General features: G+C 38.2%; 1 protein-coding gene and 1 long non-coding RNA gene across 2 annotated transcripts in view; one reads left to right on the plus strand and one right to left on the minus strand.

Annotated features, from left to right (window-relative positions):
- The window catches only part of LOC122999841 (spermatogenesis-associated serine-rich protein 1-like), an 82,090-nt gene extending 61,383 nt beyond the window's left edge, over window positions 1-20,707 (plus strand). Inside the window, exon 5 of the mRNA XM_044377141.1 lies at window positions 19,549-20,707. Within this exon, the coding sequence (XP_044233076.1) occupies window positions 19,549-19,555 (7 nt within the window). The 3' untranslated portion in view covers window positions 19,556-20,707. The remainder of the gene's footprint in view (window positions 1-19,548) is intronic.
- LOC122999842 lies at window positions 16,321-22,447 on the minus strand. Its single transcript, XR_006407838.1, has 2 exons — window positions 20,657-22,447; window positions 16,321-20,574 (listed from the first exon to the last, which is right to left on the minus strand). It is a non-coding gene; the product is annotated as an uncharacterized LOC122999842 (long non-coding RNA).
- Window positions 22,448-23,467: the final 1,020 nt, after the last annotated feature.

Below are 23,467 nucleotides of genomic sequence, written 5' to 3' on the forward strand. Positions count from 1 at the left end.
TGTTGAGACTCGTCCTGACACTTAAATGAAGGAAAATACTCAGCTCGTGAGGAAAATGGAGCAGAGGGATGAAGGAAGGAAAATAAGGAATGAAGGAAAGAAAGATGAGAGGAAAAAAACAGGAATAAAGGAACAAAAAGTGGTACAATGGTGCATGTCCTGCACATTTTTTTTTTACATCTCAGTGCTGCTGAATTATTATGCTGTAGAGCAAAAGGATAATATGATTAACATAAGCTCAATTATAATGTTTTATTGATTTGTTGTCAATATTTGTCACTTTTTTGCCTGCAAAACAGTTGCCTTTTTCCAAAAAATAACCCAAAAATAGACTTTCCTAATCCTGTTTTTTCAGCAGGTAATCTATCATCTGTAGAGGATAAGGGTGTGAAAGTAATGTTCTCTAACCTGCTGTTTGTCAAAGTAGAGATCAAAGGGGCTGCTGCAGAGTGAAGTTAAGCAGGCTGTTTGTGGCATTAAAGAGAAGCAGCTTTCTGCAAGTCAGAGCTTAATGCTCCCAGCCGGCACGCTGACAGCTCTTGTCACTGTGGATCTCAGTGAAAAGCCATGCATTTGTAAACAGCAGGTTAAACTAAGGCTGGGATATGGGTACCTGTACAAAATAGTACAACAAAACCAGGAAAATATACACATTAAAGGAATAAAGAGGTGAAGTACTGCGTGATATATAGAGCAGCTCCATCGCTTTGTTAGGATCTTTGTTTTTTTTTTTCAAGAGTGATAGTGGTGCAAATATTTTATTAGTGAAGCTGGAATCTTAAAATTTAAAGTGTGGTAGTAGCAGGAGAAAATATTTAATTCATTGAAAGTGAAAGGACCCTGGGCAACATTTATTACAGAAACTTGTTCCACCTTTGACACTGTAATTGTGGACGTTTCCCGTCCACAGTTATCTCAGTTTGTCCTCCTGTCTCTCTCTCCCCACTCAGTAATATTAATGTGGTTCAAATGTTTCTGCAGACACCATTGAGCCTTTATATCTGTTGGCAGGTGTGTTCAGGTCATAGCTATGGCATGTGGAACTGAACTGTAGGCTTCAATATTTCAATGATTTTTTGCCATTTTCTTAGGGGATGAGGCTAAACTCAACTCCACTCAAATCACAATGCAGACAGACATTTGTGTGTCTAACGGACTGCTGATCTGTCTCTGCTGCTTGCATTATGTCGCCTGTTGTTCTTGCATGTAAGAGTTTAATCAGTCTGCGATAGGAAGTGAATACATCTCCCTGTTTCTCACTGAAATGAATGTGCAGTAAATTCTGGTCCAACTTCAACTTCACACCAGCTTCCTCCTGCTGCTCCTCTACCATCCAACTTATCGTTGCTAGCATTTATATTATATTTTAAATAGTATCATGCAGTTATGTACAGTATGTAGCAGCCCTGGGATGTGTAGGGGTGCATGGTATTTTTGTTCATTCTGTCTTTTCACCTGTTTTTTAGATAGCTAAGGTAAGCAATTTGCATTTCAGTTTAGTTGTTTATAGTTTGGTTTAATTCAGTTTTAATTTGTTTTTGATTTAGCTGTAGCCTCTAATGAGTTGAAGACTTTGCAAAATCAGAGTAAGAGATAGTTTAAGCACTGAAATTTCCTGTTCTTGGAAGCTGGGAAGAGAAACATGGAAAACACCATGTTCTACTACTGTTTTTCCCATAATTCAGGAGAATAACACAGAGCCACTAGAGGTCTTTGTTAAGTAAAAGTAAACATAGGTAGTAATATGCAAATGACTGCTGTGAAAGTGACCATTTTTGTAGGAAAGGCAAGTTGCTTTTGAGATATTCAGATCTGTTTTTTCAATGCACTTCCACTCAGCTCCGCTGGATCGGGATGGATTGATACTACTAGACGTGATTTATGTGATTTGGGTGAAATGACCCTTTAATATGTCCCTAAAGTATAATCCCATCTTGTTTGACAATTTACAAATTCGCACAGCATGTTGATAAAATGGTATTTTGATACTGTTGGGGTGCAGCTTGACAAATCACACGAGGTCAGTGGCATGGCTCAGATACTGTGACCAGAGAGGAGCGATATCTTTAATAATATTTATTTGCAAGTCAAATCATCTTAATGGCCTTTGTTCATTTATTTATCCGTGCTTTATATAATGGCAGAGTGACTTCTCTGATGTATTAGCCAGCGCTGAGTGGGCAGCTCAGATCCATTACCCATCTACTAATGCAGGTCTTTCTCTTTTTATGCAGCCATTTATCTCAGCCTTCTTGTTGCACTGTATAACTCAACAGCATCCACTGAAGAGAACAGAGGGAGATTATGAGGAGCAAGGCTGTAGCCAGGATTTTAGATTGTATTTTTCTAGTAATAAACATTACCTCAGTTGGATATTTGAGCTTCATTGTGCAGAATGATGTATGTGCAGAGTCTAAGGCTGTTTTCACATCCATCTGCTGAAGGAGGAAAGTTTCTCTGTGTTCACCTTAAGTCTGAGCTTAAGGGATGTACCTATGAGCGTAATTTGTGGCAATTAGTTTGGAGCCAATCCTGATCCAGTATGCCACTTATAAAAATGTGATGTAGAAACTTGAAGCCTCCAGTGCACAAACACTGAGAGTGAACTTTTCAGTGAAGTAGGAAACATCTTGTATCCGGCAGTTCAACTTTTGAAGCGAACAGTATTTGCATATTCATGGCATCCACTCATTTTTCAATGAGGGAGAAGGAGTAGGTGTAATCTTAGGAATTTAAATGAACTTTTTGGTGGAGGTGGATGTGTGGAACTTGAATAATGAAATTACAAATGGAATATCAATAAATGCAGCTGCAAATCATTAATACATTTTTTAAAAAAAATGCATCGGTATTCAAGTCTGTTTACACGCTGTGGCTCGACTGATCTGCACACAGTATAAATACAGGATAAAGGTTGTTAATAAATGTGCGAATGCTTCTGAAACTGTTTATTTAAAAGGGCAATGTGCAGTGAGGCTCAAAAAACAAAATTAATATTATTTGGATAGCACATACTCTACACTGTATGTGCAAATACAAACTCCAAACCACCACTAGACTACAGAGCTGTTAACATCAACTGGTGGCTGAAGACATTAATTTCTTTAAAAGAGTGTTTCCTTCATTCGTCTTTCTTTGCATCTCTCATCTGTCCCAGTGAAGACACAGAAAAGACTCAAGTGAGCAAATAAGGGAATATGGACGCACTCTTAGCCTTGAAATGTCCCTTAGATGACGAAATGAGGATTTTACATTCATCGCCTCTTACTTGTCCACTGAATGTAAGGAGTCAAATAGTAAACCCAAATTTTACACTGGAGACTTAAGATAGTCTGATAGGCATCTAAGTTTATCCTGAAGTTTTTCTTGGACACTTTTAAAAGGATAGTTTTAAAATAATCTTTTATTGTTTTATTTCCCCATGAAGGTCTACATTTGGTTTTAAAATGTAATATTGTTCACATGTAGACCATCGTTGAAACCCATTAAATACACAGAATATTACTTTAAATACTGAGGACATGACATCAGTGTCCTCAGAGGCAGCTAGGGTCCTGATGGGGAAGGAAGAATAAAACTAGATCTGTAGAAAGTGGCTGTGGAGCTGATGGCTCAGAGGTTTAGGTCATCCCGCCTGGTGTTTCAGGCTCTGGGTAACTGGCAGCCGCCTGTGTGCACAGCAACAGTCTGAAACGTGATGTTGGGATTTAAAAACTGTGAATACTCTTCTCATTACATGCACCGATCAGAAACGCTTTCAATCAGAAAAACATCAACTGAGCCTCACACTCTTATTTTCTTATTTCTCATCCGGGAGATTGGCGTTGCAGCTGATTGCACCTGTTCCCCCTCAAACAGATACAGTATGTGCAAAGCTGAAAAGCCGATACGCTGCGCTGATTCACTATTAAAAATTCCTCCAGAGTATTCAACATATCTACACCATCTTTCCCCCCATTCAGTCATGCAGTGAACACTCATTTCACATTCACAAAAGAACCGTGAATCACAACTAATTTGAAATATTTCAACAACAAAATTAATCAGCACAGTTTGATGAATGCTGAATACGTCCAATTATTTTTCACTCAGTGTTTTACTTGTTCTTGCCAACATATAAAGCCAGTGATTAATGAGACTGCCTGGAACTTTTGAATATACGTTTTTTTTATCATCACAGTTGAAATAATAGAATACATGCAATGGGATTTGTGTCATTTTCTTACAAAAACCTGTTATACTTATCATTACAGCTGCTCTGAAACCCTGATTAAAATAATCTCCAGCTCACAGATAATTACAACAAACAAGAATATTTTATTTAGCTTTTTTAAAGAGGGAGTTTATTTTTGAAGGATTCATTTATTTATTTATGAAAGAAGTAGAATAGCATTACTGTATAAATTCATTGCACATTACTCTGCACTTAATTATCATCATGGTTTTTGTCAGAAAACTAAATTAATGACAAAACGGATACTATAATATTAATAGAAAATCCCCATCCCCAATCCCCAAAACCCCATCAAAACTTATTTTCATAATCTTTACCCTTCTTCCTATTGGTCAGGATAACAATGTACTCACCTAATTGGTTGCTTTAGTTCTTTAGTTTTAGGAACATGGCAACATTGCCACGAGGTCTGAAACAGTTTCTTGCCCTGTCATAATTGTAGCCAGATTATGTGAATGTCAGTAACTATTCCACATTGCAAAGGAAAACACATGCGTGCAGTTAGTAGAGTAAATACAGTACAAGGCAAAGATGAACCAGATATCTAGATCTGTACACTGTGATGAATGTTTACAGCAGACAAACATCCATCACAGTGTACAGATGGATGTTTGTACACTGTGATGGAGACGATGTTGATAATAACTACTGTTGGCCTTTGTGTCCTCTTCCAAATAAGACTGAAGCTAACCTGGGTGTCTCATCATGTGGCTGCTTTTTTAGTAATGTTATTATGACTGATAAAGATTATGGCCAATATGACAATAAGATCCACATTGTAATTGTAATTGTAAAGCTCCACTTGTCAATATTTTTATATTAACAGTGAATAAATGGAATGACTGAATTAAAATACTATGTGTATGTGAGAGGGGTCATTCATGACAGACCCATAAAGGATCAACTCAGTGTTTTAGCATCTTTTAACTTGCTGTTTTGTTCATACAGCTGCAACTTCATTGTTAACTGTTTAGTTTTCCTCTCACCATTATGTCAGTGTTGTTTCCAGCAGCAGCAGCAGCAGGATAATAAGAATACAATTCAGAACTGAAATTGAAAAATTAAGCAGCGAGACTGAAAAAAGTGACCACAAAAGAGAAAACCCCATCAGGGAAAGAAAAGTCTGAATATTGCAATCAAATGTCACACTCTTCTGTAGTTGTATTGTAAATTTTGTCTTTAAGGTCATATTTTTTTGGGTAAATGTATTATTTTATTCTTGGGAGATTTTGTTCAATTATTATGACATACATTTAATCCCATAATAAACCCACTGTACACTACCTGCCCAACAACAACTGACAGACAGTCAAGATTATCGACTCATTAGCTGGTGAGCAAAGTGAAGCATTTAGCAGTCAAAGAGCTTAAAGGTGAGTATATATTGGATTTATAATATCCAATTCAGCCAATTAAATACTAGTGTTGCTCCATGTTTGCTGGATGCGTGTTGCTGTTTCCTAACATAATAGCAACGTTAAATATTGATCATATGTTCATGTTGTGGTTTGAGGTCACACTGCTACCACTAACTGGCTAAATGCAACTTCAGTTAAAATAAATCTTTGGGTTTTTTTTACTTTCACCTTTCAGAATATTCATCACATGGACTGATGAGTAAATGGTTTTAAATCATTTAACCTTAAAGTTCACCCACTTATTTACAGAGGGGCTTTACTTAGCAAATCACAATTCTCATGCTATTAGTTCTGATTACTACTAAAAGACTTTTTTCTTTTCATAATCCCTGCTTTTAACACATGAATAAATGAAAACACTATTCTTTAAAGGAGAAACAATGGCAACTCTTCCTTTTGGTGATTTGTGGGTAACTTCAAAGGAGTGGATCAATGTTGCTTCCAGCGATAAACTTATCCTTTGCTGTACCTCAGAGGGTTTTTTTTTTTGCTAAATGAATGAATTCTTCATGGTTTACTGCCTGTGTTGAAAATAACAATCAAATTGGCAAGATGGTGACTATTTGGCCACAGGTGCCCTCATGCTGTGTGGCAGAATAAAACTGTGCATTGGCTCAATTTAATTATGTAGCCCAGAGCCTTTGTTTTCTTTGCCACAGATCTTTCTTGACTTCAGCATGGGCGACAGAACATTGAGCAATGAGACAGAATGTGTTTTTACTGTCTTAAAGAAATTGACAGATGGTATTACAGTGACTTTGATGCTCTTCTTGTTGGGCGCATGTGTAAAGCCAGTGATCCATCAGCAAATAAAAAAATTACAGAAATTACAACACCTTATTCATTCAAATTAATCCTATTTCCCTTTAGGGGGTAACGAGCATACATTAGGTCCAGTATCTGGTGGTTTATAAGAGATGAGCACTTTGTTGCAGCCCCTCATGAGTATGAAGATTAATCCTGCACATGTAATGACCTTTATTGTGTGGGGGACAGCTGGCAGGTAACACTTACCAGCCGTAATATAGAGTGATGAGCCCACAAGTAATTACAATAATTCCTCATGGTCATTAGCAAAAAGGTAAAGAGTCTTCCTTGGTGAGATCATCCCCACAATTAGAATGAATAGTGAGGGCACTTCCTGGTGGATCTTGGGAACGTATTATTTGACACACCCAACATGATGACAGAGGATTTTGATAGATTTGAGCAATTTTTATGTACAATTTGGTTATGTTAATGTAGATTAGAGATTAAAAAACTTCCCTGACTTGAATATTTTGGTTTCTTTAGTATTTTGCCATTTGATGTCCACAGTTATAACCCAGTGATGTAGTTAATATGTCATTCATGTAAGCTTGTGCATCTGTTGTTCTAAACTCTGAAGGGCAAAACACAACAACTGCAACATAGCAGCACACTCAAATAGCTATACAACGTTAGCCATAGCACAAAACCAAAAGGTTCAACACACACAGATGAAATCGTCATTGTATGATAGGCAGGATGCTCTCATCTAGGGAAGAAATTAAATCAAATTCCTGATTGAGCGTCAATGTGTGTCCATCAATGCTGGGAAATGACGTAGGACAGTGGCATATCAGCTTCATGAGAAGGGTAAAAATATTGCATTTTGAATTTTAAGTTAATAGTTTGTATGGAATAAGGGCAAAGAGGCAGTGGCTAGTTAGCATTAGCAGTTACAGTAGAGCCATTGCTTTTGGTTTTTGAATGTGGCTTTATTTGGGTTATTTGCTTGGGTTTACTGCTTCTCTTTGTTGCACTGCCACTTGATACAGCTATTTATCTGTACTATTATAAAATCAGATAATGGTAATCTACTGGCTCCCACCTGCAACACCTTTTATTGGCCTCTATTTATGTGAAAAAGAGCACAACAAACAAGATATGTCTCTAATTATTCCCTGTTTGCTACCTGCCAACTATTGTTTACTTTCTGATCGCATTTGATTGTCCAACTTCACATTGGGAAATGTATGCACTATATTGTTCCCTCAAAAATTCCCACAGTGGAACAAAAAATTTACTTGTATCAGGCTTGTCAATAATTATGTGTTTTCTACACCCACCATCAACTAGAGGTAGAAATCATGAATCACCTTGTTGATTCAATTAACTTTGTTGAGTCCATTTCAAAGATAAGTTGTCACTGACTATGTAGTTCTTTCACTCTTTCCTTCAGTATGTACATCAGTAAGTGATAATTCCAGCACTGATTGTTTAGTTCAGTAGGACATAGAGTTTGTTGCTAGTCCAAGCTGTCACGTTCAGTTCAGTACTAAACTAGCCTACACAAGCACTGCACAAAAATTTAATAGCTCAGCAGTCTGTTATTCACAACAGAGTTGTCAGATTATGGTTATTTGTGTATTTTTCACAGTCTTTTTTAATGAGGAAGTAACGTATTGTGAATCACGGTTGAGCTGGGAACAAACAGTGCTCTCAGTCACTGGTGAGGAGCTCCACTGCTAAAAACTACTGTCTGTAAAGATTGTTTCATTTAAAGTCTGGACCCCCCAACCACTTCAATTAGGTAGAAGAATGTAGCACTTCATGGATTGGAAAAAAAAAAAACGGTGCCAGTGAACATAATCCACACAACAGTTACTGTACATTTCCTCCAGTACTATGCAAACCTTCAAAGAGTATATTAACAGAATTTTTAGGAGACAGGCTTAGTCCATCGCCTGTTTTCTACTTTTGGCTTTGAAATATGTGAAAATTAAAATTCATATGAATTTGCTGCTGAGTGTTTAGGGAATAATGAATGAGTGAACAAGGGAGTGATTTTGGATGTGGAAACCTAAGTGTGTTATATATAGTGAAGCATCAGGAATGTTTTTACTGAAAATGTAGCAATAAAATAGGCCTGTATTTGGGTTTTCCTTTTTTTTTTCATTTGCCTGTAATGTTTGAGTCAATGTTCAAAAGCTTTTTTCATGGCCCACTATGTATGCAAATCATAGATACTCCCCTGGGGCTAGATGCATAAAAACCATGCATACGCCATTTCCTGCACATAAACTGGTATTTATAAACACAGAATGTGCGGAGAGAATGTGCGCACTTCATGCATTCTTCAGACCAGGCGTACACGTTTCTCTAAAGCAATCTGAGGGTGATGTGATGAGGTGGAGATGAAATATAAGGTGAGAGACAGAATCTTTTAGTCAAACATTGTGTAGATTGCTAACCAGCTGCACTGATTGCATTTACACAGAGATTAGTAAAATGCCAATCAAAGGCCCATTTATAAACATAACATTGATTAATTTGTGTGATTTTATCATTCTTTTAATTTACATAGATGTCAACATTTTATTTTCTTGTTAATATTCTTTTTATTCTTTCCTTGATTGTGACACACCTTGTAAAGTCAGTTTAGATACAAACTAATCATTGATTACATTTCTGAGATATCACTGCTGACAATGGTTTACAGTCCATTTGATGAATTAATGATATGGGCGGTATAAAGAGCCGCGTGGCCACATGTAATGACAGCTGTTCTGGCTGTTGGAGAACCTCGCCGGTGCAACACAATCGGTGAACCCGCACGTCCTCTTTGCCATTTGTTTCATTGACAGGTGTACAGACTGGTGGAGCAGGAGGTGAAGTAATATGAAAACGGCTGGTTCAAGGCATCTTCATCCATTTATGGCTAATTGAGGGAGTTGAAATGAAGCTTGTGCATGTGTGCACAGTTTTTCAATGACTGAGATTTATAAAACAAACCCATGCAGCTCTACAGCTTTATAAATCTGATGAAAAGAATGTGTATGCATATTTCTGGCTTTGTGTGTGCACACAGCTTTAGTCATGAATCTACAGAGTTTTATGCTTCTGGGCCCTGCTTTCCTTTTCTTAGAATGACTAACATACACTTTTTTTGAGACTTTGCTCTCTTTGTTTCAACATTTATATCAGTTCACATTAATCATGAAGAGAAACTTACTGTTTGTAACACAATATCTACATCTACACAAAGGAGTACCGTTTTGTTTATATGCTGTGTGTGTAGTAGACAATACTGTAATCCAGATCCCAAACAAATCCAAAGGGTACTATTGGATTTACAAGCCGTGCTGCAACAGCAAAAGTGGAATATTATGACATTTTTTTAAGAAAATGAAGAGACAACCACAACAGAATCCAATAGAGGTGGATGAGTGCTGGAACTGCTGAGCTCCAGCACTCACAAGGACACATCTTCCATTCTGTTCCAACAATGAAATCAAAGTCGAGAAGATACATGAGGGAGAAAGTGCCGTGGGAGACTCAGCCATTGATCCAACAGAGAAACAAATCTGTCTTTCTTACTGTCTGCAGGGATCAGAATAATACTGTACGGATCACCTGCGGCTGCCTGTCTGTTACTTTGTCTAGTTTCTCTAAACCTGCTGCCTTTTCATTTGCTCACATCATGTCTAATGTCTGTCCTGTGGACATGTCCTCAACTTTGATGGTTGGTTAAATATATAGTGGTAAAATGTCTGATTAGATTATATTAATATTGTGTCTGCCTAATTTATCTTGACTTTCTTCTTCTTCTTATTATTATTATTATTATTTTATTTGATTGATTTGGTCATTATTATTCTACAAGCATTCATTCTTATTAAAATTTAAGGTAATAACTTAAGATTTTCATCTTGTCCATCCCCCATTTTTATACTATTTATGGCCGACATTTTGTCAATAGCCATTTAACCTCTTTCTAACCTTTAACCTCTCATACTGTTTTTTGCATGCAGTATAAATGTTTTATTTTCGTCAATTTGAATGCATTTGAAGATTTCTGCATACTGGGGTCCCTAAACAGTCTTGGAATTGCATAAATTTGGTATGACTGGAAAGCTGAGACTCTTGTGGATTCAATGAGCCTAATTGTGTTCATGTGTGATGATGTTAGTCCCCACAGTAGCCATTTCATTGTAGTGAAACCATTTTTTGAAACTTGACCTCACTGTATAAAATGACCTATTGTGACCTCTAGGATAATCACAGCCTCATGAAACTCGAGACCTAGAGCATTCAGGGGTCGTATGGATTTCCTGGGTATATTGACAATAAGAGCGTTTCTGAGAAATTTCCAGAACAGAAGTGCTCACCATCCAATTGCTGAAAAATTTAATTCTTACAGAAATCTCCAAATGTCAAAAGTTTTTGATACCAAATCACAGCATGAATTTTTCTATGGTGTTTCTCAAGGTCTTGGTGTCTTAATGTAGTACTTTGGAGGAATTTTTGACAAGTTTTATCAATTGTGGAGTGGTCAAAAATGGTTAAATTTTCCACCAAATCTGTGTAACAAATGGTATCAACCCAAAAATGGCTGCAACAGCTATGATATATAATTGAGCATGAGAATGGCAATCATATGCTTCCATTATAATGTTCTAAGCCCTTATACACTCTAAACTTTCAAAATTTGAATAGGTGCCTAACCAAAACCAACCAGATTTATCACTAGAAAAATTTGACACAGTGCTGAGTTGTATCTCAAATTAATCTTCAGGTTCCCAGCTTTCAGATAATATATACCACTACTATGTGGCATCTACTGTTGACCTGCTATCTCCCCCTAAAGATCCCCTGTCCCCCTCAAAAATGTGTCTATGGTAGGGGGGCAGGAGGGGAAGAGCTTAATGTATTTGCATTCTGTAATTGCCTCTCTATATTGACGTTTACATAAAGCTGGAATTATGGTTCTCCAGAGATACACATAAACGTCTGCAGGTCTATGCGTAGAGAGGAGTTATGGGAAATAGTAGGTCCACAGGCTCAGAGAAGATGATGCCAACACCTCCGCAATCACAATACAGTGGAAACTGCTTATAGTGATCCCGGTTACAGTGATCAACCACTTATTGGTGGTTTGGGACAGAATCAATCCTATACAAATGCTGTTTAAAGAATTCACTTATAGTAATCAAGTAGTCAATTTACAGTGTTCATTTTTGGTCTTTTCATACATGACAACATATGGCAAAAAGTTAAAACTGTGGTCTTTTTTTTTTTTTTTACTTTACTCTCATTATACACGGATGATATGTACTTAGCGGATGTGGCACCATTGTGGCCTCACAATAACCCATCTGCTTGCGGCTGGTTACCTGAGGCTGGTGCTGCATGCACACTGAAATCATTATGGGAAAAAGAAAGTCATTTTCTCTCGATGAAAAATGTAGTCTCCTTGAAGTTTATGACAAACTGCATAAAATGAGCCAACGAGATGCAGCAGCAAAACAAGCATTTGAAACAGCTGTATTGTATTTTGAAACAGTCAATAAAATTCAGTAAATAATGAAGTTGTTTTTTTTACTTTATATTCATGTAATAAATATACACATGTCAAATACATGGTCATTTGCATAAGAAATAAAGAAAAAGAAAAAAATGGTAATAATAATCATCCCCTTGTAATGATCAATTTGACAGACAGTTGTGATCACTGTTAGTGGTTTCCACTGTATTGTGTGCAAGTCTGTTGGTTGATCCAACACCTTGTTGGGAGGCAGGTTCAAAAATCTAAATGAAAAAACAAATTGCATTCACAATCCATAGAACTATAAAAGAAAAAAACATGCAAACATTTTCAAATGACCTCTGTGTGCTTACAGTTTGGAAAGGTGTGTTCCAGCCTTCACTGGCAGAGTTCGCCCTTCCAGTGTAGGATTCACCCAGAGGCAAGTGGTACACAATGGGGTGACAATGCTTGTATGTACTGGACATGATGCAAATTACAAGAGCAGGAGCATGTACACACTTCAATTAAAGACAACATGTCATGATGATGTCAGTATTACTGTCATTGTTGACTGTCTTGTTGTGCTGTTAAATAGAACAGCTTTATTTGTTGAATTCTCTCAGCCCACAATGTGTAGAACATAAACATCAATTACCATTATCAGACTTTTTCATAGTAAAGATAGGCATAGTTATACCCAAAGACAATAAAATTAATCTAAGAGAAGCAAATATATCAATAAAACCATCAAGCAGTGACAGATGGATAATAACATTCAGATATCGAAATTACACAGTTGGTGACAAAGAAAGACAGCAATATGAAAAATAAATGCTTGTATTTGTGTTACAGCAACATATTAAGTTAGACCTGATTAGTTTGCTTGTATATGTTAGGTTTATTCAAAAGTAATGAATACAAATTTTCACAGTAATCATTTCTGTAAATTTACCATAAAGTATGAGGTGAAGGGCATACAATGTCTTGTTCAGGATTTGAAACACATTTTAGGACTCTACATGGAACTTATTGGCATTGACTTGGGATTTGACTCTGAACTTCATAGCCAAGATTTTCTTGTGACTTGGAAAACAATAACTTTCTCCTATCTTTAGAAACATGTCCTTTCGAAAGGAACTCTGACACCGGTATGATGAAATGCACTCACAGTTACCACCAGTAAACCAAATCAACCAGGACCTCAGTACTTTGAATATTTTTGAGATTTTTTACTGGATGATATACCACTGGTACATGAAGCTAGCAAGATGTCATCCTAACAGGCACTGTAGGAGTGGGGGAGTGGCAGAATGCTATATTTACAGCAGGGATATTAAAAGACAACAGTTTAATGCCTATCATTTGGAGGGCCTTAGCAACAGAGAGAAGATGTGGAGATGAAGGGAGAAAGACAAAGCAGGATGAGAGAGACTATTACAAGCTGATTGATAGCACTGATTAAGGGAGAAGAGTGTATGCGGGTCTTACTTTCATTAAAGTTCCAATAGATTTTGCTGAAGGTAAGAGTTTTTCTCATGTTAGCAGGAACAACATACAGTACATTACATGGACAACACAGGGGGTTAACCATGCATTTAAATAGCTCCCATTAAGTGCACATGCAGATAAGATTATTTACCATGTGTTTATCTTGGGATATGCAATGAAGTTTGATGTGCTTGTTTACCTCAAGCAAAAACTCACAGGTGTATGTTCTCTAAATGTACCTTTCTAGTCTGTTTCTTTGAAGCATTTAGTCCATAATTGAAGGATGTTATTTCTCTCAAGACATCGCTCTGCCACATTTTGAGTACACAAACTGTATAAAGCTTTGCATTTACATCACAAGTGTCCTTGTACCCATATCTGGCACATTGATGAAAGTAGCACACTGTACATGTGAGAATAACTGTATGCAGAACAAATGTGAAGATGGCATCAGGGCCAGAGAAACTGAGATACTGCTCCAAAGAATACACGTCTTCCAAATATGTCCATCCATCCATCCATCCCTCCTGTCATGTTCTCCAGGACCTTGAACACCTCAAATGCCTCCTTTAAGGGCAAAGGAGCAAAGGTTTTACTCTGAGCTGCCTGTGAACATCTGAGCTCCTCACCCTGTCCCTGAGGGTGACCCCAGAGACCCTGCAAAGAGAACTGATTGCTTGTATCTTAGTATATCTTGTATACTAGCCAGAGCTCATGACAACATGTCAAGTCAAGTCAAGTCAATTTTATTTGTATAGCCTAATATCACAAATCACAAATTTGCCTCAGGGCACTTTACAATCTGTACAGCAATACAACATCCTCTGTCCTTAGACCCTCGATTCGAATAAGGAAAAACTCCCTGAAGAAAAAAAAACCCTTTAAAAAAAAGAAAAAAGGAACCTCAGGAAGAGGAACAGAGGGATCCCTCTCCCAGGACGGACAGACATGCAATAGAATCAAAACACAAATGATAGAATCCAGCTTTGAACAGGATGACAAAATTATAATGGATTTACAATATATATGAAGAATGTGATGAAGAGGACATCGAGCAGCTTCCAGGTACCACTAGGACAGAATAGGACCTGAGCCACATGACCTCCATCACCATGGAGACCTGGCAGGAGGACACACTACACATGCACACATGAGGCTGAACTCCTGCAGGATGGGGAACCAGATCCAAAACCTCAGGAAATGGCACCAACAGCCAGGGCAGCAAAGTGGTTCCAGGAGGGGTACTGGTCCAGCAAGAGATGCCTCAGAGACAAGAGATGACAGGAGGAGAAAAAGGGAGAGAGCAGGAGAAAACAGAGAAGGTCACACATCTCATACATGCATTTGCTTGTGGAACAAATAAGGTTAAAGAGATGCAGTGGTTATCAGTTACAATAATTAATAATCTCGGCAGGACAGCACTTAATAAATTCATTGAGACAGAAACCGACCTGCCGTGTAGTACAAAGTCATGAAGTACTCAATTAAAGGCAACTAATCGTAGGGTAAGGCAAAAAGATGAGTTTAAAGTTTAGATTTAAAGGCCTCAACAGACTTGGATTGTCTGATGTCAGCAGGGAGGTTATTCTATAAGAAAGGGGGCCCAATAGGAAAAGGCCCTGCTGCCTACTGACTTCTTCTTAACTTGGGTACACACAGGAGCCCTGCATTTTGAAAGCAGAGAGCTTGAGATGGAATATAAGGTATAATATAAGTCAGCACAAGCACCTTAAAGTTTGATCTATAATGGATAGGAAGCCAATGAAGGAAGGCTAGAATTGGTGTAAGATGGTCAAATTTTATTGTCTTAGTTAAGATACTAGCCTCAGCATTTTGAACCATCTGAAGACTTACTACTAGCATGTGGCAGAACTGAAAACAGAACATTACAGTATTCAAGTCTGGATGAAACAAATGCATGTATTAGGGGCTCTGTGTCAGCCATGAACAGGGAAGACCGAATATTAGATAGGTAACGTAACTGGAAAAAAGGCAGTCTTAGTGATTTCCTTAATGTGCTTATCAAAAGAAAGGCTGGGATCAAATGTAATACCAAGATTCTTGGCTGCCACACCATTGGAAATCACACAGTTGTCGAGTGTTATTGTTACTTGATCAAACTGGTGTCTGTGTCTAGCAGGGCCAGTGACCAGCATCTCAGTTTTATCCAAATTTAGAAGCAGGAAATTTAGTGACAACCGATTTTTCACAGCAGCCATGCAGGCCTCTAATTTAGTGATTTGAGTATGATCATCAGCCCTTATAGGCACATACAGCTGAGTATCATCCATGTAGCAATGGAAATTTATTCCATAGCCAAGAGGTGAAATATAAAGAGAGAAAAGCAAAGGGCCAAGAACCAAGCCCTGAGGTACTCTATATTTAACATCACAGATTTTAAATGTATTATTATTATTATTATTATTATTAAAGCAGCATCCATTGTTTTCTATGTAAAGCTGGATTTATACCTTTGCATTAAGGGCCGCACCTTCAGCTACGTGCCTTGGCTCTGAGACTACGCCATAGGCTATGCCAAAGCTGGCATGATAATATTCTCAAAAATGTAACTACACATTTGGGCTACAGTGGTGATGGTGATACTACATGGGAACCACAAGGATAGTGATTGGTCAGTTTGGCTGCTTTTGTTTTCTCCAACAAGTTTCTGTAACAAATGGTAGATTACTGAGAGGGAAGATAACATCAAAGAAGTTAATATTAATCTGAAAATCCAGCTAAAGTCAGCTCGTAGGGATTCACCACTGGTTATGGCCTATTTCCCAGTAGCAGTGTATGTCAAATCTCCAGTAAAGGTGCAATGACATCACTTTCATGCCCTGACTCGGGACACCCCAGCTACCCTTAATGACTACTCATGATTGTACGGTAGGTCTTGTGTGTTTGACTTTGACAGAAGAGTATATGTATGTAATTCTGAATACATGGTCTCTGTGGGCTGTTTCTTATTATAGTATATTGCCAAACTTTCCAATATTTCTCATCAGACAGGTCACCAGTGTATCCTCAGCTTTGAAGTTCAATGGCTCTTTTATTTTGAAGTTGTGCTTTGGTTATTAGGAAAAACATCAATGAGGACACAGAAAGTATGCAAATTGAGAAAGAGCCTCTGTTGCCATCTGTCTTCCTCTGTCACAGCACAAACATATACACACTCTGTCACTCACTGACTGTCTCTCTTTGTCTCTCTCTTGTTTTTCTTCATCTCTGGGTATACAGGAAAGCATGTGTGTTAATATCAGTGCCTAGCCGAGAGGAATTCATTTATCTGGCTTCCCTCTGCTCTCCATCTGAGCAGACACACATCCACTTGTGCAGCCAATAAAGCAATTGGTTCTGCTGCAGCCTGAGGACAACAGGCAGAGGTATATCTGCCTCTACCAGACGGCTGGACTGAGACTACAGTCCATTAACAGTAGGAGCTCAGACTAACAGATCACACCAAATTATATTTTGTAGTCAAACCTCATCCATCCAAACCTCAGACTTGCTGTAGTCCATGGAGAACCTAAGAGTAGGTTAACCTCAAACTTTGACCAATTAACAGTACTGCAAAGCAGATCAAAGTCCACCTCATACACCCAAACGTCAAACCTGATATACAATTAAGATTGCAGCACACTAATAAACATACACACACATACAAATCTACTAGCTTACATCAGAGCTTTCAAATCCAGGACAGCCTTAAGGAAAACCAGTAAGTGAACCTTAAAATGTTAACACTCAGCTACTTTGTAGAAAGTCCATAACCAAGAAGGACAAAAGAATAAAAAACTCCATCTCACAGTATCAAACTGGAGGCTCTAATGTACAGACAATGAAAAGTTTTATGAACAATTGGATTCTTTCTAAGGCTCAGGCAAATATTATACCTAGTAAGGCTATTAGTGCCATATATCCATCACTATAGGCTCAAGGCAATGTTACTGTGTAAGTTGGTTCACCGCTTTGCAGAAATACCTCAGCATCTACAGGATTGATCCTGACATTTATGATTGACAATCAATGAATCCTACTGACTTTGGTAATTCCCTGACTTTTCCTCCATCATCATAATAAGGCTGGCAATTGAGGTTTTCAGTGAAATGTCTCAACAACTATAGGATGGATTGCCACAAAATTTGGTATACACATTCATGTTCACCACTGGTTGAATTGTAGTAACTTTGGTGATTCCTCAACTTTTCATCCTGCCCCATCAGCATGTCAAATTTTTCATTTGTCCAAAAGTTTGGCATATGACCAAATACCTGCAAAACTAATACCTGCAAAACGGTGTCCGACAAGGGCAAGTGCGCTGCAACTTAAGAAAACACATGAAAATAAACAAAACAAAGGCAAATTAAGAAAACATCAATTTGACAACACATGCGCAGCATTTAGAAAACGCGCTGCAAATACCACAACACAATGGAAGTGTTTCCAGAGGACACTTAAGATTAATGAACATGTCAATAACTCATAAGCAAAACATTAAAATGCAAACAAGGCCTCTCTCCTACCGTAGTAAGGTAGACAGTGAGCTACAACCTTAATTTCACCAAAACAAGCCGTCCTTTGAGCTGGACAAATGACATTGGTCTCTATGTACAGCCAGCTGTGAAGCGAGTGCGCAGGGACCATCTACAAAGTGCAACAACGAAAAGAGATACTTCAAACAATATTCCATAACCCCTAACCCTTTTTTCCCCCCAAACTAAATGTTGTAGTATAACCAACAGCAGACCATTGATATGTGAAGTGATTTTGGGGACACTACTCTGTATAAGAGTTAAGTTATTGAATACTGTTGCTGTGCATGTGTTGTCAAATTGATGAAGATGTTTTCTTAATTTGCTTTTCTACTTGCATGTGTTTTCCTAAGTTGCAGCGCATTTGCCCTTGTCAGCCACTGTACTCTAGGATCAGTGTTGCATACCTATTGTAAACCTACTGCATTTATATAACTGGAAATGAACGGAACAATACTTAATTTTTTTACAAAACCGGCCAATGAAATTATGTCTTCAGACACATGGACATGCAGATGTTTTTGTTCTTTTCAATTGGTTTTCCAATATGGTAAAAGCTGATGTCTTAATATAATACAACAACACTTCTGTCCTCACCTCCAGTGTCATTCTTGTGGCCTATTAGAATTTAAACAAATAAACAAAAAAAAACAGTCACATTGCATCTGGTTCTGCCTGCCTCACCCTAGTACACTGTATTTATGGAGCTCTCTGCATCTCCACTCACTGAAAATTTTATGTAACTTCTCATCCAATCAGGATGAGCCTAAGGGCTTGGCATATACTCACCCTATATACAAGGCCCCAGAGATATCACAGAGCTCCTTGACTTGTACTGTTTTCTACTCCTGCAGACTCTTTGTTTTAAAGCAAGGAGTTCTTGGATGAAAATTTGGATTTGTGTGCTTCAGTGCAAACAAGAAGAGCATCTTTTAACTTAAAATTCAGGCGAGAAAATGGTGCAGCTTGGTGTAAGAGCACTTTGTGGTTCAGTGTTGGTAGATGTTTTTTTTTGCATTCCAGTTCTGAATGGAAGAAGTAAATGTTAAACAATGCATCATGCGGTGCAGCAGTAACAACTGAGATTACATATTGTTTATGGGATGTGAATCCATCATGGCTGCATTTGTATATTCAAAAAGGCGACTGAATAGAACATACCACTTATCAAAACCACCTCCCTGAAAACCTTTTCATCCAAGTACATAAATTTGATGTTGATATTCCTCATGCTTTGTGTCAGTGTGTTTCATGAAATGTTTTGTCAGATAGTGCATCCATTTGATATTTGTATTCCACATGTTCACCGTAATTTTGTGATTTATATCCAGGTGGGGGCTGCACTGCAAGCCTGTATGATCTGCATAGTGGACTATTTATGGGGTTGTGTCTAGGATAATATCGAAACAAAATGTGTGTGTCTGTGTGTGTGGCACTGGTTGCACTTTATTGTTTGATATATTGTATTTAACTATGTTATTGTGAAATTCAATGAAGATATTTAAACCAAAATAAAGGTAACCCCCTGTCTCCGTTCATTGAGGGTCTCTGCTGTCAGATTCGTTGACTGTTCACTGACTCCTGGTCCATATGTTTATTCAGTTCTTAAACAGGGGACCAAACTGAAACCTGCTCGAGCAGGATGGGATCGAAGTCATTGACCTGGAGTCAGTCATCATGATGACAAGTGAGCTTTTTGTATGCAACCATGCAAACTCCGCTGAGACAGACTGTGAGATATGAATGAATGCTTCGGAAAAAGCTAGAGTGGACTTTGAGTGGAGTTCTTTATTTATTCATTTTATTTATTTATATTTGTTGTCAAACTACAGCAATACTACACTGGTCCCAGGCCTCTGAATCACTGCCTACATCTCAAATGTGGTCAATGATTCAAACAGGTCTGGTTTCACATCTGGAGAAACAGTCAGCCAATCAGAGCTTAGCAGGTAGGATTAAAGGGGATAATCATGTACATTTACAGGTCTATATTTATATTCTGGGACTCTAATGGAATATCTTTGCATGATTTACAGTCAAAAAACTCCTTATCTATTTTATACTGACCTTTTACGCAGCCCCTCAATTCAGCCTCTGCCTGATACAGGTCGTTAAAGCTTCTGTCTCTTTACATAGCCCCCTGGTAGGGGGGCCTTAAACAATAGTATTAGGATTTCAATTATTTTTCTCATTCTTTACTTGAAATGGAAGCCTCTCAAATATATTCATGCATCACATCCGAAATACATGAGTGGACAACATGAACAACCTGTGGAACAATCTCAGCAACAAAGACTACAGAACGGTCATCATGAGGACGAAGTAAAAGTAACTTTGCAGGGAGTATTTTTTTACATATCTTCAACCTCAAATTTTGGACATCTGATATCATAACAGTATAAAAATAACAGAAAACCAAAGCATAAAATCACCATTGTCACACTGCCCACAAACAAGAGGAGATGCTGCTCTAGAGTAAAAAGTAATCTCTAAAAAGAGATGATATGATGGAATCCTTACACTTACCCTGTTATACAAGGATGTTCAGCAGGTTTGGAACAAACATGGTGACAGAATGATAGTGAAGATAGAACAAAGACTTCCCTCCACTCATTTTCCTCTCACACGCTCAAAATTATGAACAGAAAAAAGAAATATAAACCAAGGCTTTGAACATTGTTACTCATAAATAAAGAACAGGAAGCCTTACATTTGTTTGTGTGTTTGTCCAAAACCAGAACTCACTGCTCCTCACGTTTCTCTAGAGGCATGGAGAGAAATGGACGGAGAGATGAGGTGTGACGGAGACAAAAAACAAAGAAAGAGGCAGCGAGGCGGAGCGGAAAAAGGCACAAAAACAAAGAAAATGGAAGACATAGATAGTGAGACAGACAGTACAGAAAGATCACTTTCCCCATTAATTAGAGTTTCTTTCTGGAGGACAAAAGCTGTGAAATGGATGACTAACTCTTCACAGGGCTGTCAAATAATGCTGGATGTTTTGATTTGTAGCTATGCAGTGACAGGACCTTTGCAGGGAAATAGAAAGGTGAGAATCCAAAACATGTATTTTTCGTCCAGAAAACCCAATTAGTCACTGCAATTTGTCTTTGATATATCCACATTCCAGCACAAAACTACTTACTGGTTTTGTTTTTGTGGGTCACTCGGACCCAAACATATTACATTTGGATGTGTAGTTTTATGTTCAAATGTGTGGAAATGTTGTTATAGATGTAAAAGTGTGCAAATATTTAGTTTCCCCCCCTAATACAGCTCTATGTTTTTTCTGCACACATAAGACTGGTTGGTAATAACTCAGTATTCTGCCTGTTTTTGTGGGATACATTGGATTACAGGAGATCATTAATCCTGGGTGCCATGATTCAACGGGAAAAGAAGTAGCCTTGCCTTCACCTGCATACTGTGTTTTCCACTCTCACACACGCCTCCAACGTTGCTAAGGAAGAGGCACGAGGAAGACAATCTCAATGTCTCAAAGATATTTTTTTTATTTGCAAAATGTTTAACTTTTGCTTAATGTCTTTTAGTTATTGTTCAATTCATATTATATATTATATTGCTGCATTCCTGTTAGCCAGTATTAACGTTGCTAACGTTATCATCTAGCAGAAGACAGCAAATCTTGATATAAAGCAATGAATTAAGTTGACTGCATAGTGGTTGCCCTCTGTAGAGCAACCACAGCTGACGCCTGGGATTCACTGGATGTGTGAACCTCAGCAGTGCGTGTGCATCGCTGAACTGCTGTGTCTCTCACGCTTGCAGCATCCACACAGGAAGCGTGTCTGCTGCGGCGCTTCTACCACTGGCAGCCCTATCTTTCTATCGTGTTCCCTGTCTAATTCTGCTGAGAACCGTGCGCATCACATGGAGAAAATAGGCGAGACCTCGAATCTCTAGATGAAGCGGGCTGTGTGGCTGCTCCAACCTGTTAAAATGGGTACTGAAATGAAAAGCAAGAGGTTCTGCGACATGCTGCTCACGCATCCAGTGTGTCCCAGGGGTGACATTAACATGTAAATACAAGTTCATAGAAGCGTGACGTGAACTTTTATCCATTTTAAACTATCGCTTAGCAAATGACAAACTGAACGGAGCGCTGACTACAGCGTAGCGCACCTCCTCAGGCTGCTTAGATTTTTGCAGAGTTCGGGCCAGATTTCTGGTAAAAATCAGAGACGGGAATTCTACGCAGCACTTGATGGCCACACAACACGCTTCTTGGAAATCTTTAGATCCAAAGGCGGATCACAGGGAAAGACTTTATGTGAATTCTTGCGATGACTGGGTAGTTTAGGCCTCCAGCCTATGTAGGTGTCTTCTTGTAAACCTCTCTCTTCTTTCCAGGCCTCCACCAGCCAGATGGGTTAGACTTTGGTTTTGTTTTGCTTTGCTTGCATGCATCACATACTTCACTCATCCATACGTTGCATTCATGACTGATTTAACTGACTAACATTATTAAATTTTATATTAAGTTAATAATAAATCTAATTTTGAAAAGTTTTATTCATGTTTGATTCCCTCCTTTGTCACTGACTGAGCCAGTTTGTGACATCGAACCGCCACTGCAAAATTATGAGCGCCGCTGCTAAAATTTCAAACGATCATTAATATCAATGGGCTACTAATGATTTTCACTCTCACACTGTACACCCACAATAACACCCTATGTTATTGTGGATTTTTTTAAGTCATCCTCCCTCTCTTCGTTCTTCAAAGGACATCTATGTGAAAGGTACAAGAGTAGCCCTGTTAAGGAATAAGGCAGTGCACGTGTGTGTATGTGTGTGTAAATGTTCGTGTGTAGTTGCGCGAGTGGCAGAAACGTGACCTGAACGCAAGCGGAGCAGAGGAACAGTTTAGCAGTAAGTTGTCAATCTGGCAGTAAATGTACACTACAGGCTGTGTGTCAGTCAATAAATGCTGCAGCTCCTCAAGACAAAGAAAATACTCATTTATCGAAGGGTGTTAGCCCCAAAGTTACCAACCACGCGTTAGCTGTACTTGACCAGGCTAACTGAAGGTGGACCAGTAGAGTTTTTCATATGGCCTCACATATGACATATGTTTTTCTGAATGGTTTTACAATATACTGTTTACAATGTGACATGAAGTATTCAGACAATACTCTGAAGTGTGAAATTTGTGTTTAAAACTCAAAACTTAATTCCCCAATGTGGGAATTTACCATCTCCAGTCAAAGTCAGCCACACCTTAAAGTCCCCAAACAAAGGAAATTAATATTCATCAGTAATGTGGCGCAAAAACATTTAAAACACACCCAAAATTCCACCCATTTCAACCAAAATTATAAATAGAAAGTTGGACTCCAGAAACACATGAGCTGAGCCACAATTCTTCTAAAATTTTCTTTTCTTTCTTCTTCACCCAAGTAAGCGCATATTTGAATCTTCATTCATCTTCATCTTCCAAGTTCAGTTTGTTTTTGATTATTTGTAACATTAAGTCTCATGTTTCCACTAATAGTATTTGC

This window comes from Thunnus albacares, chromosome 16, assembly GCF_914725855.1.
Source record: "Thunnus albacares chromosome 16, fThuAlb1.1, whole genome shotgun sequence".
NCBI lineage: Eukaryota > Metazoa > Chordata > Actinopteri > Scombriformes > Scombridae > Thunnus > Thunnus albacares.